This window comes from Somniosus microcephalus, unplaced genomic scaffold, assembly GCF_052327205.1.
Source record: "Somniosus microcephalus isolate GS21.2 unplaced genomic scaffold, FLI_Smic_1.0 unresolved_chr2, whole genome shotgun sequence".
Lineage (NCBI taxonomy): Eukaryota > Metazoa > Chordata > Chondrichthyes > Squaliformes > Somniosidae > Somniosus > Somniosus microcephalus.
This window is the reverse complement of record NW_028225180.1, coordinates 78,758,155-78,780,644: the sequence shown is the minus strand read 5'-3', so window position 1 is coordinate 78,780,644 and position 22,490 is coordinate 78,758,155. Positions and strand designations below refer to the sequence as shown.

At 50.1% G+C, this 22,490-nt stretch overlaps 1 protein-coding gene across 1 annotated transcript in view; it reads left to right on the top strand.

Annotated features, from left to right (window-relative positions):
• LOC147092853 (solute carrier family 22 member 6-A-like) overlaps positions 1-22,490 on the top strand; it is an 89,284-nt gene that overhangs the window by 49,344 nt on the left and 17,450 nt on the right. The window contains exon 5 of the mRNA XM_085976110.1: positions 256-379. Coding sequence (XP_085832236.1) covers positions 256-379 — 124 coding nt within the window. The remainder of the gene's footprint in view (positions 1-255; positions 380-22,490) is intronic.

Here is a 22,490-nt window from a genome sequence, read left to right as displayed (position 1 = left end):
GGAACATACAAATCAGTGACTGGAAAACTGACAATGAAAAACTATGAAGGACTTACCGAAACAATCATTCCTGAATGGCCAGTCTTGCGAATCTACCTATAATAAAAATTAAAAAGAATCAATCAAAATGAGCATATATCAATTCAGAGATGAAGTTTGATTCACAATTAACGCACTTCCAATACTGTCCTGCTGAATTATCCTAAGGTTTTCTGGGAGTGCTTTTATTGCTAAGTATTGCGATCCTTCTCACAGGTGGTTCCCAGAGTCTGCTCGTTGGCTCATTCTAAATGACAAGGCTGATGTGGCTCTGAAACAGCTCAAGAGGGTGGCAAAACTGAACGGCAAGGAGGCAGAAGGGGAAAAACTCACCACCGAAGTAAGCGTTGTTATTAAAAATGTTTTTCACTTACTCACCCCACTTGGTACACCATAGAACTGGTGTTTTTAACCTCTTTACACAGTGAAGGTAACTGGATGACATATTTCTTTCTATTGCTTCCCCTCTGAAGACATCAGAATGTTAAAGTCAGTCATATTAAAGAGAGAGAAAGAGAGGCTATCATTTCATACTGGTTTCTTCTGACCTGGAGCCAGGAACTTACAAGCACCTGCCAATCCAAGCGCTGAAGAGGAAAAATTGTCCCCTTATGTTTGGTTGAGTTAAAGGGACTGCTGACAACCTAAGATTAGACAAAATGCTTATTTTTTTGTCACACTCAATGGAACAGCTCAATTACTGCATCTTGATCTCCTCCAGGTCCTGCGATGGAACAATGAAAATCTTGCTTCCTTTAATCCTTTAAAGACAGTTTCCTTACATCTGTAACAAGTATAACCAACAGCTCTTCCATTACCGTTGATAGTTCCGCCCTTAGTTCTTCTACATTTGTCAATATTATTGGCCTCACACTCTCCTCCATTACTAAAGCTTCTCAAAGAAGCAGTGTTTTCTTTTTTGTGCCAAACATTTCTCTTTCCCCTTAACAATTCTAACTATCAAGCCCAAATACTTCTAAAACTAGAATACCACTCTTATATTAGGACGGTTCTCCTAACACCTCTATTCTCCTCCTGGACATGATACAAGAAAATTATTGTCGTCTCATATGAAATTCCTTACCTCTCTCTCCCCTTTACAGCCTTTCTTATCTCCCCATTTTATTGCTTCACTGAACTTTCCTCTCTTGTGCCTTATAAGCTGGAAAGATAATATCATAGGATTACATAGGATATATGGCACAGAAACAGGCCATTCGGCCCAACCAGTCCGTGCCGGCGTTTATGCTCCACTCGAGCCTCCTCCTGTCTTTCCTCATCTAAATCTATCAGCGTAACCCTCTATTCCCTTCTCCCTCATATGCTTGTCTAGCCTCCCCTTAAATGCATCTATACTTTTCGCTTCAACCACTCCCTGTGGTAGCGAGTTCCACATTCTCACCACTCTCTGGGTAAAGAAGTTTCTTCTGAATTCCCTATTGGATTTATTGGTGACGATCTTATATTGATGGCCTCTAGTTTTGCTCTTCCCCACAAGTGGAAACACTCTCTCTGTATCCACTCTATCAAAACCTTTCATAATCTTAAAGACCTCGATCAGGTCACCCCTCAGCCTTCTCTTTTCTAGAGAAAAGAGACCCAGCCTGTTCATTCTTTCCTGATATGTATACCCTCGCATTTCTGGTATCATCCTTGGGAATCTTCTCTGCACCCTCTGAGCCTCTATATCCTTTTTATAATATGGCAACCAGAACTGTATGCAATACTCTAGGCCGCAATTTTTATTCATCTGAGGGGGTGGGTTTGGAGGCGGGTCTGTTGCGAAAATCGGAGAAATTGGGGGCGGGCTGCGAACCCGCCTCCATGCAACTTTGGGAAGTGTCGGGTCAGTCGCTCCCGAACTGACCCGACACCAAATGGTGGGACAGGTTGTTAAGGCAGTTAACAGGTCGTTAACTGCCTGGATAATCCTATTTTAAAGGGCTGATCAGATTTTCGAGGTTTTTCAACATGCTGCCCGCTTTCATTAAAACACGTCTGGTGAATCGAGCCGGGTTGACCTAGGACCTGAATTGTTGCCAGCTGCTCGAGCAGCTTAAAAGCGGTCCTGCAATCTCTCATTCTTTCACATGCCACAACTTAGTGCTTTAAGGCTTAGCAGACATTTAGCAGCTCTACTAATCTTGTGAGTGTTGAGGCTGAAGTCCATCTGCTGTGTGATCTCCTTGGAATACCCTCTGGCCACTTTGTCTGAGCGCACACAACCTCCATTCCTCGACTGAGATATATACCAGCGGTATGGGAACCATTTATACCCTCTCATCCTGGTCATCAGATTCGCAGGAACAGCAGCCGCGGCAGCATCGCAACCAGGCACAGCAGCAACACCAACAGCAGGAGCGCCAACCTTCTCCTCAGCCACCTGATGATGCACAGGGCAGAGGGCGTCAGCGCAGGCCTGCACCTCGCCGCAGGAGAAACCCCCAACACCGGGTTTACAGGCAGAGGATGAGCTTCCTCAACATGAGTGAGCAGCAGTGCCAAAGGAGGCTGAGACATCCGCGAGATACTGTCGCTGACATCTGCGCAATGCTGCACCAACACCTGGAGCCCAGAGGAGCGTGTGGACACTCCTTACCGGTCTGTCAAAGTCACCACCACACTCAGCTTCTTTGCTTTGGGCTCCTTCCAGGGACCATCTGCTGACATCAGCTGCATCTCCCAGTCGGCCGCACGCCTGCATCACGCAGGTTACCGATACCCTCATTGCAAAGGCGCACAATTACATCCACTTCTCCATGGATGAAGCAAGTGTAACTTTGCGTGTGGTTGGCTTTGCAAATATGGCAGGCTTGCCAAGGGTGCAGGGCGTCGTAGACTGCACACATGTGGCCATTAGGGCACCCCATCACAACCCAACTGTATTTGTCAACTGCAAGGGCTTCCACTCCCTTGACGTCCAGCTGGTGTGTAACCACAGGAAGGTCATCAGGCATGTTTGCGCAAAGTACCCTGGCAGTTGCCATGACTCCTTCATCCTGCGGCAGTCTGAGTGCCTCAGCTCTTCAATCCGCCAACCCAACTTTCCAGATGGCTACTTGGCAACAAGGGCTATCCCCTGAATAAACGGCTCATGACACCGATGAGGAGGCGACTTAGGTCCTCCATGGCGGTTGCCACCCTCTCTATGGTGGCACATTCATGCACCATTGCCACCACAAAGGCAGTGCTCATGTTAGAGATAGACTCCTCCATTCTCTCCACACTCGCAGTTACCCTGGATGCAAACCCTCTCAGAGACTCCCGCTCTTGTTCCTGGAGTTCCAGCACTGCTCTCTTTCTGGATGGCCCCAGTGACACAGCGTCTGCATGCAGCTGAGCAGAGCTAGGAGAGTCCTGCGACCTCCAACGAGGACTCTCCACTGCTGTCACTGTCTCCACCATCTGCTGATGCTCACTTGTGAGCTGTGATACACCAGGTGACAACACTACTCTATGTCATGAAGGCCCCGCCGAGGTATGCATATCTGCGCTGGTGCTGGGTGCGCTGAGTCCTGGTGATGCTGCTACCTCAGAGGCTGCAGGTTCCACTGAGGAGACGTCTGGACAGTGGGGAGGGTGGCGCTCGATGGTCCTGTGGGAGAGTAAAGGCATGAGTTAGACATCTGATTTTGAGGTAGCAGACACATCCTTTTGTGCAGATGATACAAAGCGAATCTCTATGAACATCATATGCCATTGCAGTCAATCATTAAATCTAAATGAGAGGAATGAAACTCTATTCTGTCACCAGCTTCGTCTAGTGCACCCGTCTTTCCATCCCCCCACTTCCAGATTCACGCCACCTCCAACGATTTTGTGCGCAGCCTCCTCAGCACTTGTCAATGTTGCGAGGGTTGCTGTGCCTCCTCCTGTCTGTGTTCTCTCCCTCTTATTGTGGGTTATCTTTTCCTGCAAGGAGGGACACAAATGGAGTTTCAGCGAGAGTGATGGAGTGACTGTGAATAATCCATAATATAGAAGCTTCGAGGGAGATCAAGATGGAGTGAATTGCCAAGAGGAAGCTAGCTCCCTGTGCATTGTAAGTTGTTGTCAATGCATAACAGTGAGAGCGAGTGTGAGGGGTGCATAGGCAGGCTGGTGAGTGTGGTAAACCACTGTTATTGTTGTTCACCGTTGTTGTTGTTGTTGCACACTGTTGTACCTATGCATGCCTCAGCATGTCTCTGCTGGCTCCACCCCTGGCTCCACCCACAGGCCCAGGTATAAAGGTGACTGCTCTGCAGCCCCCTGCCTTCTTGGAACCCAGTCAACCACGAGAGGCATGCTCTGTTCTTTGCTAATAAAAGCCTTTTAGTTACTCTCCTAACTCTCCGTCTTTTATGAGTAATTGATAGCGCATCAATTTTATTAGCAAAAAAAACAAAATGTTGGCAACAAACGCTGAGCAGCAGGCTGCTGCACCAAACGCTGAGCAGCAGGAGCTGCTGCGAGCCCTCAGACCAACATGCCTGGACCGAGACCCCCAAGAAGCGGGTTCGGGTACCAAATTCGCGCATTGGCTGCGTTGCTTCGAGGCTTACCTGCAAGCCTCAACTGTGACCCTGGACGAAAACAAGCTGGAAATCCTGGCCTCAAAGGTGAGCCACCAAGTTTATACAATAATCCAGGACGCGACGACCTACGCGGTGGCTATCGATCTGCTAAAAGGGCAATACGCACGCCCGGTAAATACGGTCTATGCCAGGCACCTCTTAAGATCCCGCAGACAGCAGCCCGGGGAATCGGTGGAGGCCTTCCTACGGGCACTACGGATACTCGGCCGAGGCTGCGATTGCAAAGAAGTATCAGCCGCAGCACACACGGAGGGACTGATCCGAGATGGTTTCGTTGCGGGTCTAAGGTCCGACTACTCCCGGCAGAGACTGTTGGAAAAGGGAGAAATGGACCTGAGAAAGGCAGTGTCCCTCGCGCTCTCGCTCGACGCGGCCCACAGGAATATGGACGCCTTCTCCCCTAACCGCTCCGCAACGTGGACGCCACAACCTTGGGTCATGGGACCGCCACCTTCAACTGCTGCTGCGATGTCCAAGGCACAGAAATGTTATTTTTGTGGCCAGGCAAAACACCCCAGAGCACGCTGCCCGGCGAGAAACGCTACCTGCTCCGGCTGCGGGAAGAAAGGACACTATGTCAGCGCCTGCAAAGGTAAAACCGCTAACGCCAGCAGCGCCGCGTGCGAACCGTGCGGGCAGCCATCTTGTCCGCCATCTTGGGCTCCCCCAGCCGCGTGGGGATCGGGATCATGGGCGCCGCCATTTTGTCCGCCATCTTGGACGTCTCCAACTTCAACCACGGGGGACCCGGACTCAACCACCGCCTCATCTGACGACCACATCGACTCGCTCGACCATACGCTGGCCTCCGTGACGCTGGACCAATCTCTCCCTCATCAACTGTCCAGGTCCATGATGGACATTACGGTAAACGGCCACGCCACTACCTGCCTTTTTGACAGCGGGAGCACGGAGAGCTTTATCCACCCCGACACGGTGCGCAGTTACTCTCTCCCGGTCCTGCCGACGCGCCATCGGATCTCTTTGGCTTCCAAAGCCCAGTCAGCGGACGTCGGTGGCTACTGTGTAGTGACCCTTTCAGTACGGGGCACAGAATACAAAAATTTTAAACTTCTGGTCATGCCACATCTCTGCGCTGCCGTTCTATTGGGGTTGGATTTTCAGTGCCACCTTAAGAGTGTCACATTAGCGTACGACGGACCCCTCCCCCCACTCACAGTCTGCAGCCAGCAGCTTTTAAATCGCCCGCCGCGCACCATTTGCAGCCTCTCCACCCTTAAAGACCCCCCCCCTCCTTGTTCGCTAACCTCACCCGCGACTGTAAGCCCATCACCACCAAAAGCAGGCGTTACAGTGCCGGGGATAGGAGCTTCATTAAATCCGAGGTAGCGAGACTCCTGAAGGAAGGGATTATTGAAAGTAGCACCAGCCCATGGCGAGCACAAGTGGTGGTAGTGAAGACTGGCGAAAAACAGCGCCTAGTTATTGACTACAGCCAGACGATCAATCGCTACACCCAGCTAGATGCATACCCACTACACCGCATATCTGACATGGTCAATCAGATAGCACAATACCGGGTGTTCTCAACGATTGATCTGAAGTCGGCATACCACCAGCTCCCCATCAGGGCTGAGGACCGCCAGTACACAGCTTTTGAAGCTGACGGTCGTCTCTACCACTTCCTCAGAGTTCCCTTCGGCGTCACCAACGGGGTTTCAGTCTTCCAACGGGAGATGGACCGGATGGTCGACCAGAACGCGCTCCAGGCCACTTTCCCCTATCTAGACAACGTCACCATCTGCGGCCACGACCAGCAGGACCATGATGTTAATCTAGAGAAATTCCTCCGTATGGCCCAGCGGCTGAACCTAACATACAACAAGGACAAATGTATGTTTCGTACCACGCGCCTTGCCATTCTTGGCTGTGTAGTGGAGAACGGAGTCATCGGCCCCGACCCCGACAGGATGTGCCCCCTTATGGAGCTCCCCCTCCCCCACTGCCAAAAAGCACTGAAGAAATGCCTAGGGTTTTTCTCTTACTATGCTCAGTGGGTGCCCAACTATGCGGACAAAGCCAGACCCCTCATCAAGTCCACCTCCTTCCCCCTGACAGCAGAGGCCTGTGCAGCCTTCACTCTCATAAAAAGAGATATTGCGAGGGCCACGATGCACGCAGTGGATGAGTCCATCACTTTCCAAGTGGAGAGCGACGCATCCGACTTTGCCCTAGCTGCAACCCTTAACCAGGCGGGGAGACCCGTGGCCTTTTTCTCAAGGACCCTCCAGGGCCCCGAGATTCGACACTCCTCTGTCGAAAAGGAGGCCCAGGCCATTGTGGAAGCGGTGCGACATTGGAGGCATTACCTGGCCGGAAAACGATTTACCCTGCTCACTGACCAGCGTTCAGTAGCTTTTATGTTTAATAATAAGCAGAGGGGCAAAATCAAGAATGACAAGATCTTGAGGTGGAGAATCGAACTCTCCACCTACAATTACGATATCTTGTACCGGCCCGGGAAACTCAATGAGCCCCCAGGTGCCCTATCACGTGGTACATGCGCCAACGCGCAGGTTGATAGACTGAAGACCCTCCACAATGGCCTCTGCCACCCGGGGGTCACCAGGTTTTTTCACTTCATCAAATCCCATAACCTGCCCTACTCCATCGAGGAGGTCATGACCATGACCAGGAACTGCCAAATCTGTGCCGAGTGCAAACCGCATTTTTATAGGCCAGACAGAGCAAGCCTGATCAAAGCCACGCGCCCCTTTGAACGGCTGAGCGTCGATTTTAAAGGGCCCCTCCCCTCCTCTGACCGCAATGTGTACTTCCTCAACATAATTGATGAGTACTCCCATTTCCCGTTTGCCATCCCTTGCTCAGACATGACCAGTACCACGGTCATTAAATGTCTGAATGACCTCTTCGCCTTGTTCGGTTTCCCTAGCTATATTCATAGCGACAGGGGCTCATCCTTTATGAGCGACGAACTTCGTCAGTACCTGCTCGCGAGAGGTATTGCTACAAGCAGGACCACCAGCTACAACCCCCGGGGGAATGGCCAGGTGGAAAGGGAGAATGCGACGGTCTGGAAGGCAGTCCTTTTAAACTTGAAATCTAAGGGCCTTCCAACCGCTCGCTGGCAGGAGGTCCTCCCTGCGGCGCTCCATTCCATTCGGTCACTGCTCTGTACAGCCACCAATGCCACCCCTCATGAGAGAATGTTCTCCTTCCCCAGGAAGTCCACATCGGGGATCTCGTTACCGACATGGCTGACTTCTCCAGGACCCGTCCTACTGCGGAAGCACGTGCGGTCCCATAAGACGGACCCCCTGGTTGAGAGGGTGAGCCTCCTCCATGCCAACCCTCAGTATGCTTACGTGGTGTACCCGGACGGGCGGGAGGACACAGTCTCCATACGAGACCTCGCACCTTCGGGTGCTCCCGCAACACCTCCTTCGCCACCCACCACTACCCACGCCTACCCCCAGTACGCTTACGTAGCGTACCCGGACGGGCGGGAGGACACAGCCTCCACACGAGATCTCGCACCTTCGGGTGCCCCTGAAACACTACCATCGCCATCCACCACTACCCACAACCCAACCCCGCTAGACGGCATGCCGCAGCCCCAGGACCCGTCATTAACCACCCAACCACTCAATGAGACGCCTGATTCAACGTTGGATGCTGCACCATCACCGCCGCCACCGCGACGATCAGGACAGCATACAAGGCCACCTGATAGACTTACTTACACGAACCTTTAGTACACTTCACCCCGCCGGACTCAATTTTAAACAAGGGGTGAATGTGGTAAACCACTGTTGTTGTTGTTGTTGCACACTGTTGTACCTATGCATGCCTCAGCATGTCTCTGCTGGCTCCGCCCCTGGCTCCACCCACAGGCCCAGGTATAAAGGTGACTGCTCTGCAGCCCCCTGCCTTCTTGGAACCCAGTCAACCACGAGAGGCATGCTCTGTTCTTTGCTAATAAAAGCCTTTTAGTTACTCTCCTAACTCTCCGTCTTCTATGAGTAATTGATAGCGCATCAGTGAGGTCATTCAGTATAGAGAGATGGATAGGTAAGGGTGCAAGGGAAGTAAGGGTAAGGTGGGATGTGGAGGAGCAGGCTTACAAAGCAGAGTGCTGGTGATGAGAAGAGAAGGGAAGCCAATGGAAGGTAAGTGTGATGTGATACTCAGTTTTGATGATCGCAGAAGATCACAAAAGCGTTTCCTGCAGTGTATCCAGGTGCGTGAACAAACGGACCTTGCTCTGGCCTCCTCAACAATGCGCAGCCAGACTGCCTTGGTTTGCTAAGGGGGCTTCCTCCAGCCATCGGGAGGGAACAGAATCTCCCTGCGCCCTCTAACTCCCTCCACAAGAGCTTGGAGGGAGTCCTCAGTGAAGCATGGTGCAACCTTAAGTTTCGATGCACTCATTGTGGCCTTGCTAATTTCAGACTCCAACAGAATCAATAAATTAAAGGCTGAGGCTGCATGGGACCCTTAAAAACATCTGCACTAATGACGTCATCAGAGGCGACTAACAGACCTGATCCCAGTCACTGGACCGGCCAGCGCGCACCATTCAACTCAAGGGGCCAATTAAACAAAAGTCTAAACTGGGGATCAGATGCAGCTGGCAGCGGGTCCGGACCCCGCGCACCAAGTAACCCGACTCCATCTCGCCTCCTCCATTAAATTAGCGGCCTAAGTGTGATCTAACCAAGGTTCGATACAGGTTTAGCATAACTTCCCTACTTTTCAATTCTATACCTCTAGAAATAAACCCTAGTGCTTGGTTTGCCTTTTTTATGGCCTTGCTAACCTGTGTCGCAACTTTTAGTGATTTGTGTATTTGTACTCCCAGATCCTTTTGTTCCTCTACCCCACCTAGACTCGCACCCTCCAAATAATAAGTGACCTCCCTATTCTTCCTACCAAAATGTAATACCTCACATTTATCTGTGTTGAACTTCATTTGCCCAATTTGCCCACGGTGGCATAGTGGTTAGCACTGTTGCCTCACAGCGCCAGGGACCCGGGTTCGAATCCGGCCTCGGGTGACTGTCTGTGTGGAGTTTGCACATTCTCCCCGTGTTTGCGTGGGTTTCCTCCGGGTGCTCCGGTTTCCTCCCACAGTCCAAAGATGTGCGGGTTAGGTTGATTGGCTATGATAAATTGACCCTTAGTGTTAGGGGGATTAAATACGTGGGGTTACGGGGATAGGGTGGGATATGTGTCGGTGCAGGCTCGATGGGCCGAAATGGCCTCTATCTACACTGTGGGGTTTCTGTGATTCTGTGAATTATATGCCCATTCTGCAAGTTTATTAATGTCCTCCTGTAATTTGTTGCAGTCCTCCTCAGTATTGACTATCCTCCCACCCCACCCCCACCCCGCCAATTTGGTGTCATCCACAAATTTAGAAATTGTGTTTTTGATTCCAAAGCCTAAATCGTTAATATAAATTGTGAACAGCAGTGCTCCCAGCACTGATCCTTGTGGAACACCACTACCCACCTTCTGCCACTGTGAATAGCTACCTTTCACCCCTACTCTCTGCTTTGTCTTGAAGCCAACTAGCTATCCATTCTGCTTCTTGTCCCCTGACTCTGCATTCTCTGACCTTGTTCATTAGTCTATTATAGGGTACCTCATCGAAGGCCTTTTGAAAATCTAGATAAATTACATCTACTGCATTACCATTGTCTACTCTCTCTGTTACCTCCTCAAAAAATTCAATGATGTTGGTCAAGCAATACTTTCCCTTTTGAAATCCATGCTGACTATTCATTACTATGTTTTTGCTTTCTAGATGTTCTTCTATTTTCTCCTTTAGTAGGGATGCCGTTATTTTTCCTACCACCGATGTTAAGCTGACTGGTCTATAAATCCCTGGACATGTTCTATCCCCCTTCTTAAATATAGGTACTTGCTGTGCCTCAAGGGGTTTTATACCCTTACCTATATAACAATTAAGAAGGACTCCAGGGTGGAGAGTTGAGTTAACGGCCATTTTATTTACAATGTACTTCTTCACTCAATGCACTACATTTCCCATAGTGCATTGCAAATCACCACTACAGTATCCCATGTGGGACAATTCTAATACACATTCAAAATACACAACATATTTCCTCCCCCTTAAAATAGAATGTCCACAAAACAGAATAACTGAAAATGACTATCACTTTGGAAGAGAGGGTAGACTGCCTCTACATTCCGCTAACCCTGGGGATTATTCTGCCCCATGCACACAGGTTAGCACTAACTGTAACTAAGGCACTCTGGAGGCTGCCTTTCTCTTTGGGGGTAACGCCTAGTCTCAGGAGCAGGCTCTGGCTGACTCTCCCGTGACCCTGCAGGTGTGGCTTCCTCCCTCGATGGCACAAGAGTGGATGGTGCCACCGTCTCAGGGTCGGACAACCAGTCCCTGCTGGAGCCCCCAGCAGGTCCTTGATCCTCTGTTTCTTGGGTTACCTGTGGCGACTGTCTTGGCAGTAACTAGTCTACATGCCGTCTCCATGTTCGGTCGTCTCTGGTGCGGACTCGGTATGAAACGGGGCCCGCCTTTTGAATGACCGTAGCCGGGACCCACCGCTCCGGGGTGGTGTCGTTACGCGCTAGGACTTTGCCCCCCACCACAAAGTGTCGTTCTTTGGACCTCTGAGCTCGTCTGCTGGCCTGATCCTGCTGATTGGCGTGCACCATTGCTTCTGTGGACGTTGGCCTCAGCAGGTCAAGGCGTGTCCGTAGCTGTCTTCCCTTGAGTAGGTAAGCAGGAGATGTTCCAGTCGTAGCATGAGGCGTGTTTCGGTATTTCAGCAAGAAAGCATTCAGGCGCTGCTTTAGAGGAGCATCACTTCTTGCAGCTTTCAACGCGCGTTTCAGCGTTCTGACAAATCTCTCCGCCAATCCATTCGTGGATGGATGATAAGGCGCGGAGAACGTGTGCTGGACTCCATTGCTCTTGAGGAACTCCTCCATCTCCTGGGATGTAAACTGTGTTCCATTGTCGGTTACGATCTGCTCCGGCAGACCAAATCGCCCGAACATCTCTCTCAGAGTCTCCGTAGTGGTAGTGGACATTACTGCAACCTCTAGCCATTTGGAATGGGAGTCCACCGCGACCAGGAACATCGCTCCTTCCACTGGTCCCGCGAAGTCCAGATGGATCCGTTGCCACGGTGTCGCCGGCCATTCCCATGGATGCAGTGGCGCTGTTCTTGGCATATCCCTGGTTGTCTCGCATGATGGGCATGATTTCACTTCAACTTCAATTTCATGATCCAGACCGGGCCACCAGAAGTAGCTTCGTGCCAGCTCCTTCATCCGGACAATACCACAATGTCCTGAGTGCAGCTCGTTGAAGACATGTTTCCGCAGCTTTGGTGGTATGGTCACTCGCATGCCCCAAAGGAGGCATCCTGACGTGACAGACAACTCCTTCCCTCTTGACAGGTAAGGTAGGAGCTCAGGTGGTGCGTCTGACACCCGTGATCCGTCTCCTCGCATCACCCGATCCAGCACCTTGGATAGCGTAGGGTCCACTCTGGTCTCTTTCTTGACCTGCCGGGCCGTGACAGGGGCATTGCTCACCATGTCAAAGTAGAAAATCTTCTGCTCACAGCCTTCAGAGGGCACAGGCAGCGGAAGTCTTGACAATCCGTCCGCATTGCCATGTGCTGCTGACCTCCGGTATTTGATGTTGTAATTGTGAGCGCTTAACATCAGCGCCCAGTGCTGCATCCTGCACGCTGCCAGGGAGGGTATTCCTGTGTGTGGACCAAAGATCGATGTCAGAGGACGATGATCCATCAGCAAGGTGAATTTCCTTCCGAACAAGTAGTGATGGAACTTTTTGATTCCAAAGATGATGCCCAAAGCCTCTTTTTCGATCTGCGGGTATTTCACCTCCGCCTTGCTCAGGGACCTTGACGCGAATGCAATCAGCTTCTCTTCGCCTGAGGGAAAGATGTGGGACACGACCGCGCCGACGCCATAAGGCGATGCGTCACAGGCCAGCTGAATCTGCAATGACGGGTCAAAGTGCGTCAACACCCTGGGGTCAGTCAAAGCTGCTTTGGCTTTCTTGAATGCAGCTTCGCACTCCTTCGTCCACGCCCAGGCCTTGCCCTGACACAGCAACTCATGTAATGGCTTCAACAGTGATGCCAGCTGTGGAATAAACTTTCCGTAATAGTTCAGAAGACCTAAGAATGACCGCAGCTGGCCGACATTTGTAGGTGCAGGAGCGTCGGCAATGGCTTTCACTTCCGACGGTGCTGTGTGTAGGCCGTCTGCGTCGATGACATGGCCTAGGTACTCCACTGATGGCTTGAAAAATTCGCATTTGTCTTTGCGAACGCGTAAGCCATATTCTTCAAGTCTTCCCAGTGTCTTCATCAGGTTCTGCAGATGCTCGTTGTCGTCCTTTCCTGTGACAAGGATATCGTCGAGATAACATTGTACCCCTGGAATGCCGCTTAAGATCTGGGCCATAGCCCGCTGAAACAATGCTGGTGCTGACGTTATACCAAAGGGTAGGCGGCAGTGCCTGTAGAGGCCCTTGTGGGTGGTGATGGTGAGGTACTTCTGTGAGTCCTCTTCTACATGCATCTGCAAGTAGGCTTGGCATAGATCAATCTTGCTAAACTTCTGACCGCCTGCTAGACCCACGAAAAGACCTTCAATGATGGGGAGGGGGTACTGTTCAGCTGAGAGCACAGGTGATGGGCCTTCAATAACCACAAAACTAGAAGTTATAGACTTAAACAAGTTGGCTTTTAATCACCAAGATCAGAGCTAACATTTCAACACGCCGACTGGTTCACAGGAATGAGTCATACAGATCCTGGGATCTTTATGTAAGAGAAGTCAGGGGCGGAGCCAAGAGCCAAGACCTGGAGCCTCCCAGGTTAGTCGGGAAAGAGGAAGTGAAACTATACACAGTGGGGGAGGGTAATATACATGAGTGCAAAACGAATACAGGATCAAGACAAACAGATTTCATTACATTCACCCCTTCTATAGATTTAGTCCATCGGGGTGATGTTTCTTAAAAGTTGGTATAAGTGAGTCTGTCAGGAGGTTTTGCAGTTCTCAGTGATCGGCGCAAAGCCGGTTGGGGTGCCTCTAGGGGAGTGGATTCTGGTTCCTCCGCTGTCCGGGCCTCCACAGTGTCTTCCAGGTTATCTGCAGTGTCCTCCAGGTTAAAGTTGGCTATTGATACCTCTGGGCGTCCTGTCTCTTTGTAGTGTAGGTCTTCATCGGGTAGTCTCCCATCGTTCTCTCCGCTCCCCGAGGGAGCGAGGTCTTTTATGGAAACAGTGTCCTCTCGCCCGTCAGAGTATTCGATATAGGCGTACTGAGGGTTTGCATGGAGGAGCTGTACCTTTTCCACAAGGGGGTCCGTTTTATGGACTCTCACGTGCTTCCGCAATAGTACTGTCCCCGGAGACGTCAGCCACGCGGGTAGAGATATGTCCGAGGTGGATTTCCGGGGGAAAACGAACATCTTTTCATGAGGGGTAGCGTTAGTGGCAGTACATAACAGAGACCTTATGGAGTGGAGCATGTCTGGGAGGACTTCCTGCCAGCGGGAGGTCGGAAGGCCTTTTGACTTTAAGGCTAACGTGACAGCCTTCCAAACAGTAACATTCTCCCTTTCCACTTGCCCATTACCCCGGGGGTTGTAGCTAGTGGTTCTGCTAGTGGCTATCCCCTTCGAGAGCAAGAACTGGCACAGCTCGTCACTCATGAATGACGTCCCCCTATCGCTGTGTATGTAGTTCGGCATGCCAAACATGCAGAATAGATTACAGAGACACTTGATGACCGCGGCACTGGTCATGTCTGGGCAGTGAATGGCGAAGGGGAAGCGGGAATATTCATCAATGATATTGAGGAAGTATACGTTACGGTCGGCAGAGGGAAGGGGTCCCTTGAAGTCCAGACTTAGGCGCTCGAATGGCCGTGTGGCTTTGATAAGGTGTGCACGGTCAGGCCTGTAGAAACGAGGCTTGCATTCCACACAGATGCGGCAGGCTCTGGTCATTGCCCTGACCTCCTTGATGGAGTGGGGCAGATTGTGGGACTTTATAAAATGGTATAGTCGGGTGACCCCTGGGTGACAGAGGTCGTTGTGGAGACCCTGTAATTTGTCCGTATGGATGCTGGCACACATTCCCCGCGATAGGGCGTCCGGGGGTTCATTAAGGGCTCCCGGCCTGTACATAATATCATAGTTGAACGTGGATAGTTCGATCCTCCACCTGAGTATTTTGTCATTCTTGATTTTCCCCCTTTGTTTGTTATTAAACATGAAAGCCACCGACCGCTGGTCGGTGAGCAGGGTGAAACGTTTGCCGGCTAGGTAGTGTCTCCAGTGCCGCACTGCCTCCACTATAGCCTGTGCCTCCTTCTCGACAGAAGAGTGCCTGATTTCAGGTCCCTGAAGGGTTCGGGAGAAGGCGGCCACAGGTCTCCCAGCCTGATTGAGGGTCGCAGCTAAGGCAAACTCTGATGCATCGCTTTCGACTTGAAAGGGAATGCATTCGTCCACTGCACACACTGCAGCTCTTTCAATGTCCTGTTTAATACTGGTGAAAGCCTCCCGAGATTCAGCTGATAGTGGGAAGGACGTCAATTTAATGAGGGGTCGGGCCTTATCAGAGTAATTGGGCACCCATTGGGCATAATACGAAAAAAATCCCAGGCACCTTTTTAAAGCTTTGGGATTGTGTGGCAGGGGCAGTTCCTTTAGGGGGCGTAATCGGTCAGGGTCCGGTCCAATTACCCCATCTTCCACCACACAGCCGAGGATACAGAGACGGGTTGTGTTGAAGACACATTTGTCTTCGTTGTAGGTTAGATTCAGCTTTAGGGCAGTTTTTAAAAATCTCGCAAGATTTAGATCGTGGTCTTGCTGGTTGTGCCCGCAGATAGTGACATTGTCCAGATAGGGGTAGGTAGCTTGTAGTTTATTCTCGTCAACCATGCGGTCCATCTCACGTTGGAAGACCGAGACCCCATTTGTTACTCCGAAGGGCACTCTGAGAAAATGGTAGAGGCGCCCGTTCGCCTCGAAGGCGGTGTATGGGCGGTCCTCCGTTCTAATGGGGAGCTGGTGATACGCGGATTTGAGGTCGATAGTCGAGAAGACTCGGTATTGCGCAATCTGGTTGACCATTTCTGATATGCGGGGTAAAGGGTAGGCGTCCAGCTGGGTATAAATATTAACAGTCTGGCTGTAGTCAATTACCATCCGTTTCTTTTCGCTATTTTTAACTATGACTACTTGGGCACGCCACGGGCTGGTACTGCATTCAATAATGCCTTCCCGCAGGAGTCTGTCCACTTCCGCCTTGATAAAGTGTACCATCTACTTTTGGTCGCTATGGGCCTACAGTTCGGAGCGAGATTAGCGAATAAAGAGGGTGGGCTGATTTTTAAGGTTGATAGGCCACAGACTGTGAGTGGCGGCTGGGACCCGCCATATGCTAGCGTGACACTTTCGTGGTGGCACTGGAAGTCCAGGCCCAAGATTACATTAACACAGAGTTCTGGCATCACGAGGAGTTTAAAATCCTTGTAGTCCGTGCCTTTTACAGTCAGTGTTACCACACAGTAGCCCAAAATGTCCGAAGTGTGGGGCTTAGCAGCCATAGCAATTCTGCTCCGTGTAGGGGTTACCGTTAATGAGTGCCGCCGTACCAGGCTAGGGTGGATAAAACTCTCGGTACTCCCACAGTCAATTAAACATTTCGTTAAATTCCCGTTTACCTGTATGTCCATCATGGATTTTGTCAACGGGTGTGGCCTGGATTGATCCACCATGATCGAAGCCACTGTTGGGCCCTGGGCGGCCGTTGAGTCGGGAAAAGATGGCGGATCCCAAGATGGCGGCCCGCACGGCACGCACGAGGCGGTGACGGAGTTGGAAATCGGATTCCCCCTGCACTTTGCTAAAATGCCCCTTTTTCTTACATTTGAAGCATGTAGCGTCCTTCGCTGGGCATCGTTGTCTGGGGTGCTTGGCCTGGCCGCAGAAGTAGCATTTCGGGCCTCGAGACATTGCCGCTGTAGTAGGACTCCTGGGTGAACTTCTGTGTGGGGACTCCGGCGGCGTAGAGCTGGTCTGAGACCTGGATGGGGAAGATGGCTGATTCCAAGATGGCGGCCCCCTCGGCGCGCACGAGGCGGTGAGGGCCGCATGGCCGGAAGAATAAGAGTCAGAGTTTTTCTGGGCCACGTCCAGCGATCGCGCAGTGGCCACTGCCTTTTTTAAGTCCAGGACCTCCTTCTCCAGCAGTCTCTGCCGGATATAATTCGATTTGAGGCCCGTGATGAAGGAATCGCGGACCAATTCGTCAGAGTACGCGTTGGCCGTCACGGCCTTGCAGTTACAGTCCCGGACCAGGTCCTTTAGGCCCTGTAAGAAATCGTCCATTGATTCCTCTGGTCGCTGCCTGCGTGTAGCCAGCAGATGTCTGGCGTACACTTCGTTTACCGGCCTCTGGTATTGGGCCTTCAGGATAGTGATGGCCTCCGTGTAAGAGGTGGCGTCCCGGATGAACTAATAAATCCGATGACTTATGCGAGTAGTCAGTAGACTCAGTTTATCTACCTCGCTAGCGGATGAGGCCCCCGCGAAGAGTTCGAAGCATTTGAGCCAGTGTCCAAATTGATTTGATGCTTCAGCAGAATGTGGATCCAAGTCCAGACGCTCTGGTTTTAGGAGTCGATCCATCCTAGTATTCTTTAGTGATTAAAATTGATGGGCCTTCAATAACCACAAAGCTAGAAGTTATAGACTTAAACAAGTTGGCTTTTAATCACTAAGATCAGAGCTAACATCTCAACACGCCGACTGGTTCACAGGAATGAGTCATACAAATCCTGGGATCTTTATGTAAGAGAAGTCAGGGGCGGAGCCAAGAGCCAAGACCTGGAACCTCCCAGGTTAGTCGGAAAAGAGGAAGTGAAACTATACACAGTGGGGGAGGGTAATATACATGAGTGCAAAACGAATACAGGATCAAGACAAACAGATTTCATTACAACAGGATTCACTGTTACTTTGAAATCTCCACATAAGCGAACCGCGCCGTCACTCTTCATCACTGGTACCACGGGCGTGGCCCACTCACTGTGCGAAACCGACACCAGGACCCCTATCTTGACCAGACGCTCCAGGTCAGCCTCCATCTTTGGTCTGAGGGCGTAGGGAACGTTCCTGGCCTTCAGGAATCATGGCTGGCTGTCAGGCTTCACCTTGAGTTTGACCGTAATCCCCTTCATACTCCCCAATTCTCCATCAAAGACAGCCGCATGCTTTGTCAACACTGCCGCTAGCCCCGCCTCTTCGACTGACACCGCATTCACTGTTTTCCAATCCAGATGAATTTTCTCCAACCATGGCCTGCCCATCAGGGATGGATAGTCACCCTTGACCACGTAAACTGGCAGCATCACGGTTTGTCCATTAAGCTCCACCTTGACCTCCGTCTTACCCAGCATTGGGACTGTTTCCCCAGTGTAGGTCTTTAAGATGAGCTTGGCCGGCGTCAGTGATAGGTGGTTCAGTTTTTCTTTGAATAGCTTCTCTGAAATCAAGGAGACAGCAGCCCCGTATCCAGCTCCATTTTGACCGGTATTCCCTCTAGTAGTGGAGTGACTCCATAGCCTGATGAGCCTCCATTCACCGTTAACACATGGAGATTCAGCTCTCCATCAGAGTCTGTTTCACTGTCTTCCTGTTCCTGTTTCACCATGTGTAGGTTTTTCTTTTTAGAACGCCAGTTGGATGTGTTTCCTTGTTTGTTTTTGTGTGTCTCTGTGTAGGATTGTTTGCTTTGCCCTTTACACACACGTTCAATGTGTCCTTTCTTTTCACATTTCCGACAGGTCAGGTCTTTACACCAGCAGTCAGACGGCTGATGACCTGACCTTCCACATCTGTAACACTCTCTGGCACCCCTTGCATGCTTATCCGGTGTAGCTGCTACCCTGTGCACTCTTGTTGCAGCCCCCAACAGCTGTGCATCTTTAGCTGCTAACTCCATAGACACAGTGAGCTCCACTGCTGATTTAAGTGTCAGTTTGTCAGTCGTGAGCAAGCACTTCTGTGTTGCTTCACATCTTAATCCACACACAAACCTATCACGGACAGTGTCATTTAGAGTTTCACCAAACTCACAATGCTCAGTTAGGTTCTTTAGCACTGCAACATATTCGGCTATGGACTCACCCTCCCCTTGGTTTCATTTGTGAAACCTGAACCTCTCGGCAATCAGCAGCGGCTTGGGTGCGAAATGTTTCCAAAACGTCCACAATCTGATCATGTCTTAGCGCCGGGCTTATCCGGGTGCATCAAACTCCGTAACAAGCCAAATGTTTTTGCTCCGATCACACTGAGGAACGTCGCCACTTTCACGTCATCTTTAATGCCATTTGCAGTCACGAAAAATCCGAAATGCTCTGTATAAGCACTCCATTGCTCCGCCGTTTCATCAAATGGTCCAAACGCTCCGGTTAGCATAGCCATTTAGAAAATTTTTTTTTTTTTAGTCCTTTTCCTCCACTTTTTTAAAATTTTTACAGCCCTTTTCCTCCACTTCGTTTCACTGTATCATTACTCTCCCCCTTCTTATTTGTGTAACACATGAACCGCCACCTTTACGAGGCGATTGTATCAGCACTAATCTGCGGGCGCGCCATTAAGAAAAGACAGGAACTTCTTACTTTAAACATCGCCGATTCCAGTGCAAAGTGATGCGCAAGTCCGTCGTCCTCGTCGCCAGTTTTGTTGTGCCTCAAGGGGTTTTATACCCTTACCTATATAACAATTATTAAGCAGGACTCCAGGGTGGAGAGTTTAGTTAACGGCCATTTTATTTACAATGTGCTTCTTCACTCAATGCACTACATTTCCCATAGTGCATTGCAAATCATCACTACGGTATCCCATGTGGGACAATTCTAATACACATTCAAAATACACAACAGTATTTTGTTAGCTATCCGCCAGTCCTCTGGCACTACACCTTTTTCTAACGAATTATTAAATATGTGTAGTAATGCCTCTGCTATCTCTTCCCTAGATTCTTTTAAAATGCGTGGATGCAATCTATCGGGACCAGGGGTTTTATCCTCTTTGAATTTGATTAGTTTATTTAATATATCCCCTCTTTTTATTTTAAATGCACTTATCTCATTACTAATCTCATCATCCAATGTCATGTCCACCTGTTCTATCTCCCTGGTAAATACTGAAGCAAAATAATTATTTAATATTTCTGCCATCTCTCTATCGTTACCTGTGGTATTATCCTGTCTATCCCTTAGTGGCCCTATTCCCATCCCAACCTTCCTTTTTTTATTGATGTGCCTGTAAAATATTTTGCTATTTTGTTTTATGTTCCTTGATAATTTAATTTCATAGTTCCTCTTTGCCTTCCTAATTATTTTTTTGAGTTATTTCCTAATCTCTTCATATTCTCCCTTATCATGCACTCCCCTGCTGTCTATGTACTTAATGTATGCCTTTTTCCTTACCCTCAGTTGTTTCCTTGTGGCTTTATTCATCTATGGAGTCTCATTAGTGTTTAGCTTGTTCTTTCCTTTTAGTGGAATATATTGTTCCTGCACTCTGTTGAACACCTTTTCAAATGTTTCCCATTACTGTTCGGCATCATTGTTTGCCAATATTGTTGCCCATTTTTTCCAAGTTCTATTTTCAACCTCTCAAAATCAACTTTTCTCCAATCTATTGCCCTGATTTTTGTCATACTTATGTCCTTCTCAATTATCATCTTAAAGCGTATTACATTATGCTCACTATTGCCTAGATGTTCCCCTACTTTTACTTCTCTAATCTGCACTGGTTCATTCCCCATTACTAGTTCCAATAGCGAATCCTCCCTTGTTGGGCTTTTTACATATTGGGTTAGAAAGGAGTCCTGTACACATTGTAGGAACTCCATTCCCTTATCTCCTTTACCTACTTCTTCTGTCCAATTAATATCGGGGTAGTTGAAATCCCCCATGATTATTATTCTATGTTTTTTTACTCATTTCCCTAATTTGTCTGTATATTTCTTCCTCCACCTCCCTTCCACTATTAGAGGTCTGTAGACTACACCTATTAGTGTGATTGATCGTTTATTATCTTTTATCTCTATCCATATGGATTCTATTATTGTCTTGCTGATAGCTGCATCACTTTTTTCTACTGCCATTATGTTATCCCTAATAAGTACAGCTACTCCACCTCCCCTTTTTCCCTCTCTATCTTTTCTAAATATGTTCTACCCTGCAATGTTTAATTCCCAGTCCTGATTTTTCTGTAGCCGTGTCTCAGTAATCCCTACTATGTCTGGTTCCTCGCAACGCATGATTACCTCCAGCTCCCCTGTTTTATTACGGACACTGTGTGCATTGCTGTACAGTTTAATACATTTTTAATAGGATTTCCTCTCACTTTATGTTTAACAATGTTTTTAGACTCCTTGGGGGAGAAATTCAGTTGTTAGCGCCAGCCGCTAGCGCCTTAAGAGGGCGATAAGTGGGGCGCGAAGCGGCTAGCGCCCGGGCACGGCGCGAACTGCGCCTCTCGCGAAATTGAGCGGACATTTAGCGGCGGCGCAAAACCGCAATGCCCGCTCAGCTGCACGCGCAGATCCTGACGTCATTTCATGGTGCAACGCCCTTGGTGCACCCCGAACCGGAACTTCAGTGGCGCCCCCCTTCTTTCCGCCTGGCGCTCCCAGCGACTGGTTGAGTGGAACGGTTCCCAGTCGCTATGGGGCTGGGGGGGCGCTATTTAAAGGGGGCTCTTCCTGCCTTCTTAGTGGTAGCCATTTTTGGACCACTCCTTCTGTGTGAGAGAGAGAGAGATTTGCAGAGAGACAAAGGGAGAGACCTTTCTGCATTGACTCAGCGCTCGCACAGGTACTTCTGGCTTCAGGCCAGAGCTTTGCAGTTGGATTGATTTTTCAGTGCCATAGCCTTGAGTGGCCACATATAATGGGGGCTGCAATGGGTGGAAACGTTGGGTTTCTCCATTGCATTGAGAGGGCTCAGAGACACCGAGAGAGAGTGCCAATCATGGGCAGACAGAGGAGGGCCAACAGGCGTCGGCACAGGAGGCCTTACCCTCCCAGGGTATACCGCCAGCAGTTCTCATACCTCAACATGTCTGAGGAGCAGTGTATTCGGAGGCTTCGATTCAGAAGGGAGGTAGTCACTGAGATCTGCCACCTGCTTCAGACAGATCTGCAGCCTCAGCTGAGGAGTAGGACGTCTCTGTTGGTGGCAGTGAAGGTGGCAGTGGCTCTCAACCTCTATGCCACTGGCTCCTTCTAATCTGCTACTGGGGACATTGCCAATGTCTCCCAGTTCGCGGTGCATTGCTGCATCCGCCAAGTCACGAATGCCCTCTTCAAAAGGAGATGTCAGTACATTTCCTACCCCATGACCCTGGACAAGCAGCAGGAGCGCGCAATGGGATTTGCAAGAATAGCGGGCTTCCCCATGGTCCAGGGCGCCATTGACTGCATGCATGTGGCTTTGCGGGTGCCTCTAGAGAATGCCGAGGATTACCGCAACCGGAAGGGGTTCCATTCGTTGAACGTGCAGTTGGTGTGTGACCACAGACAGCTGATGCTAGCTGTCAATGCCCGCTTTCCAGGCAGCAGCCACGACGCCTTCATCCTGTGCCAGACTTCTGTGGCAGACCTTTTCGAAGCCCCAGCTCACCCAGGAGGCTGGCTTCTCGGGGACAAGGGCTATCCTCTGTGCACCTGGTTGATGACCCCGCTCCGTGCACCCAGCACCCCTGCTGAAGAGCGATACAATGACAGCCATCAAGCGACCAGGAACATCATTGAGCACACA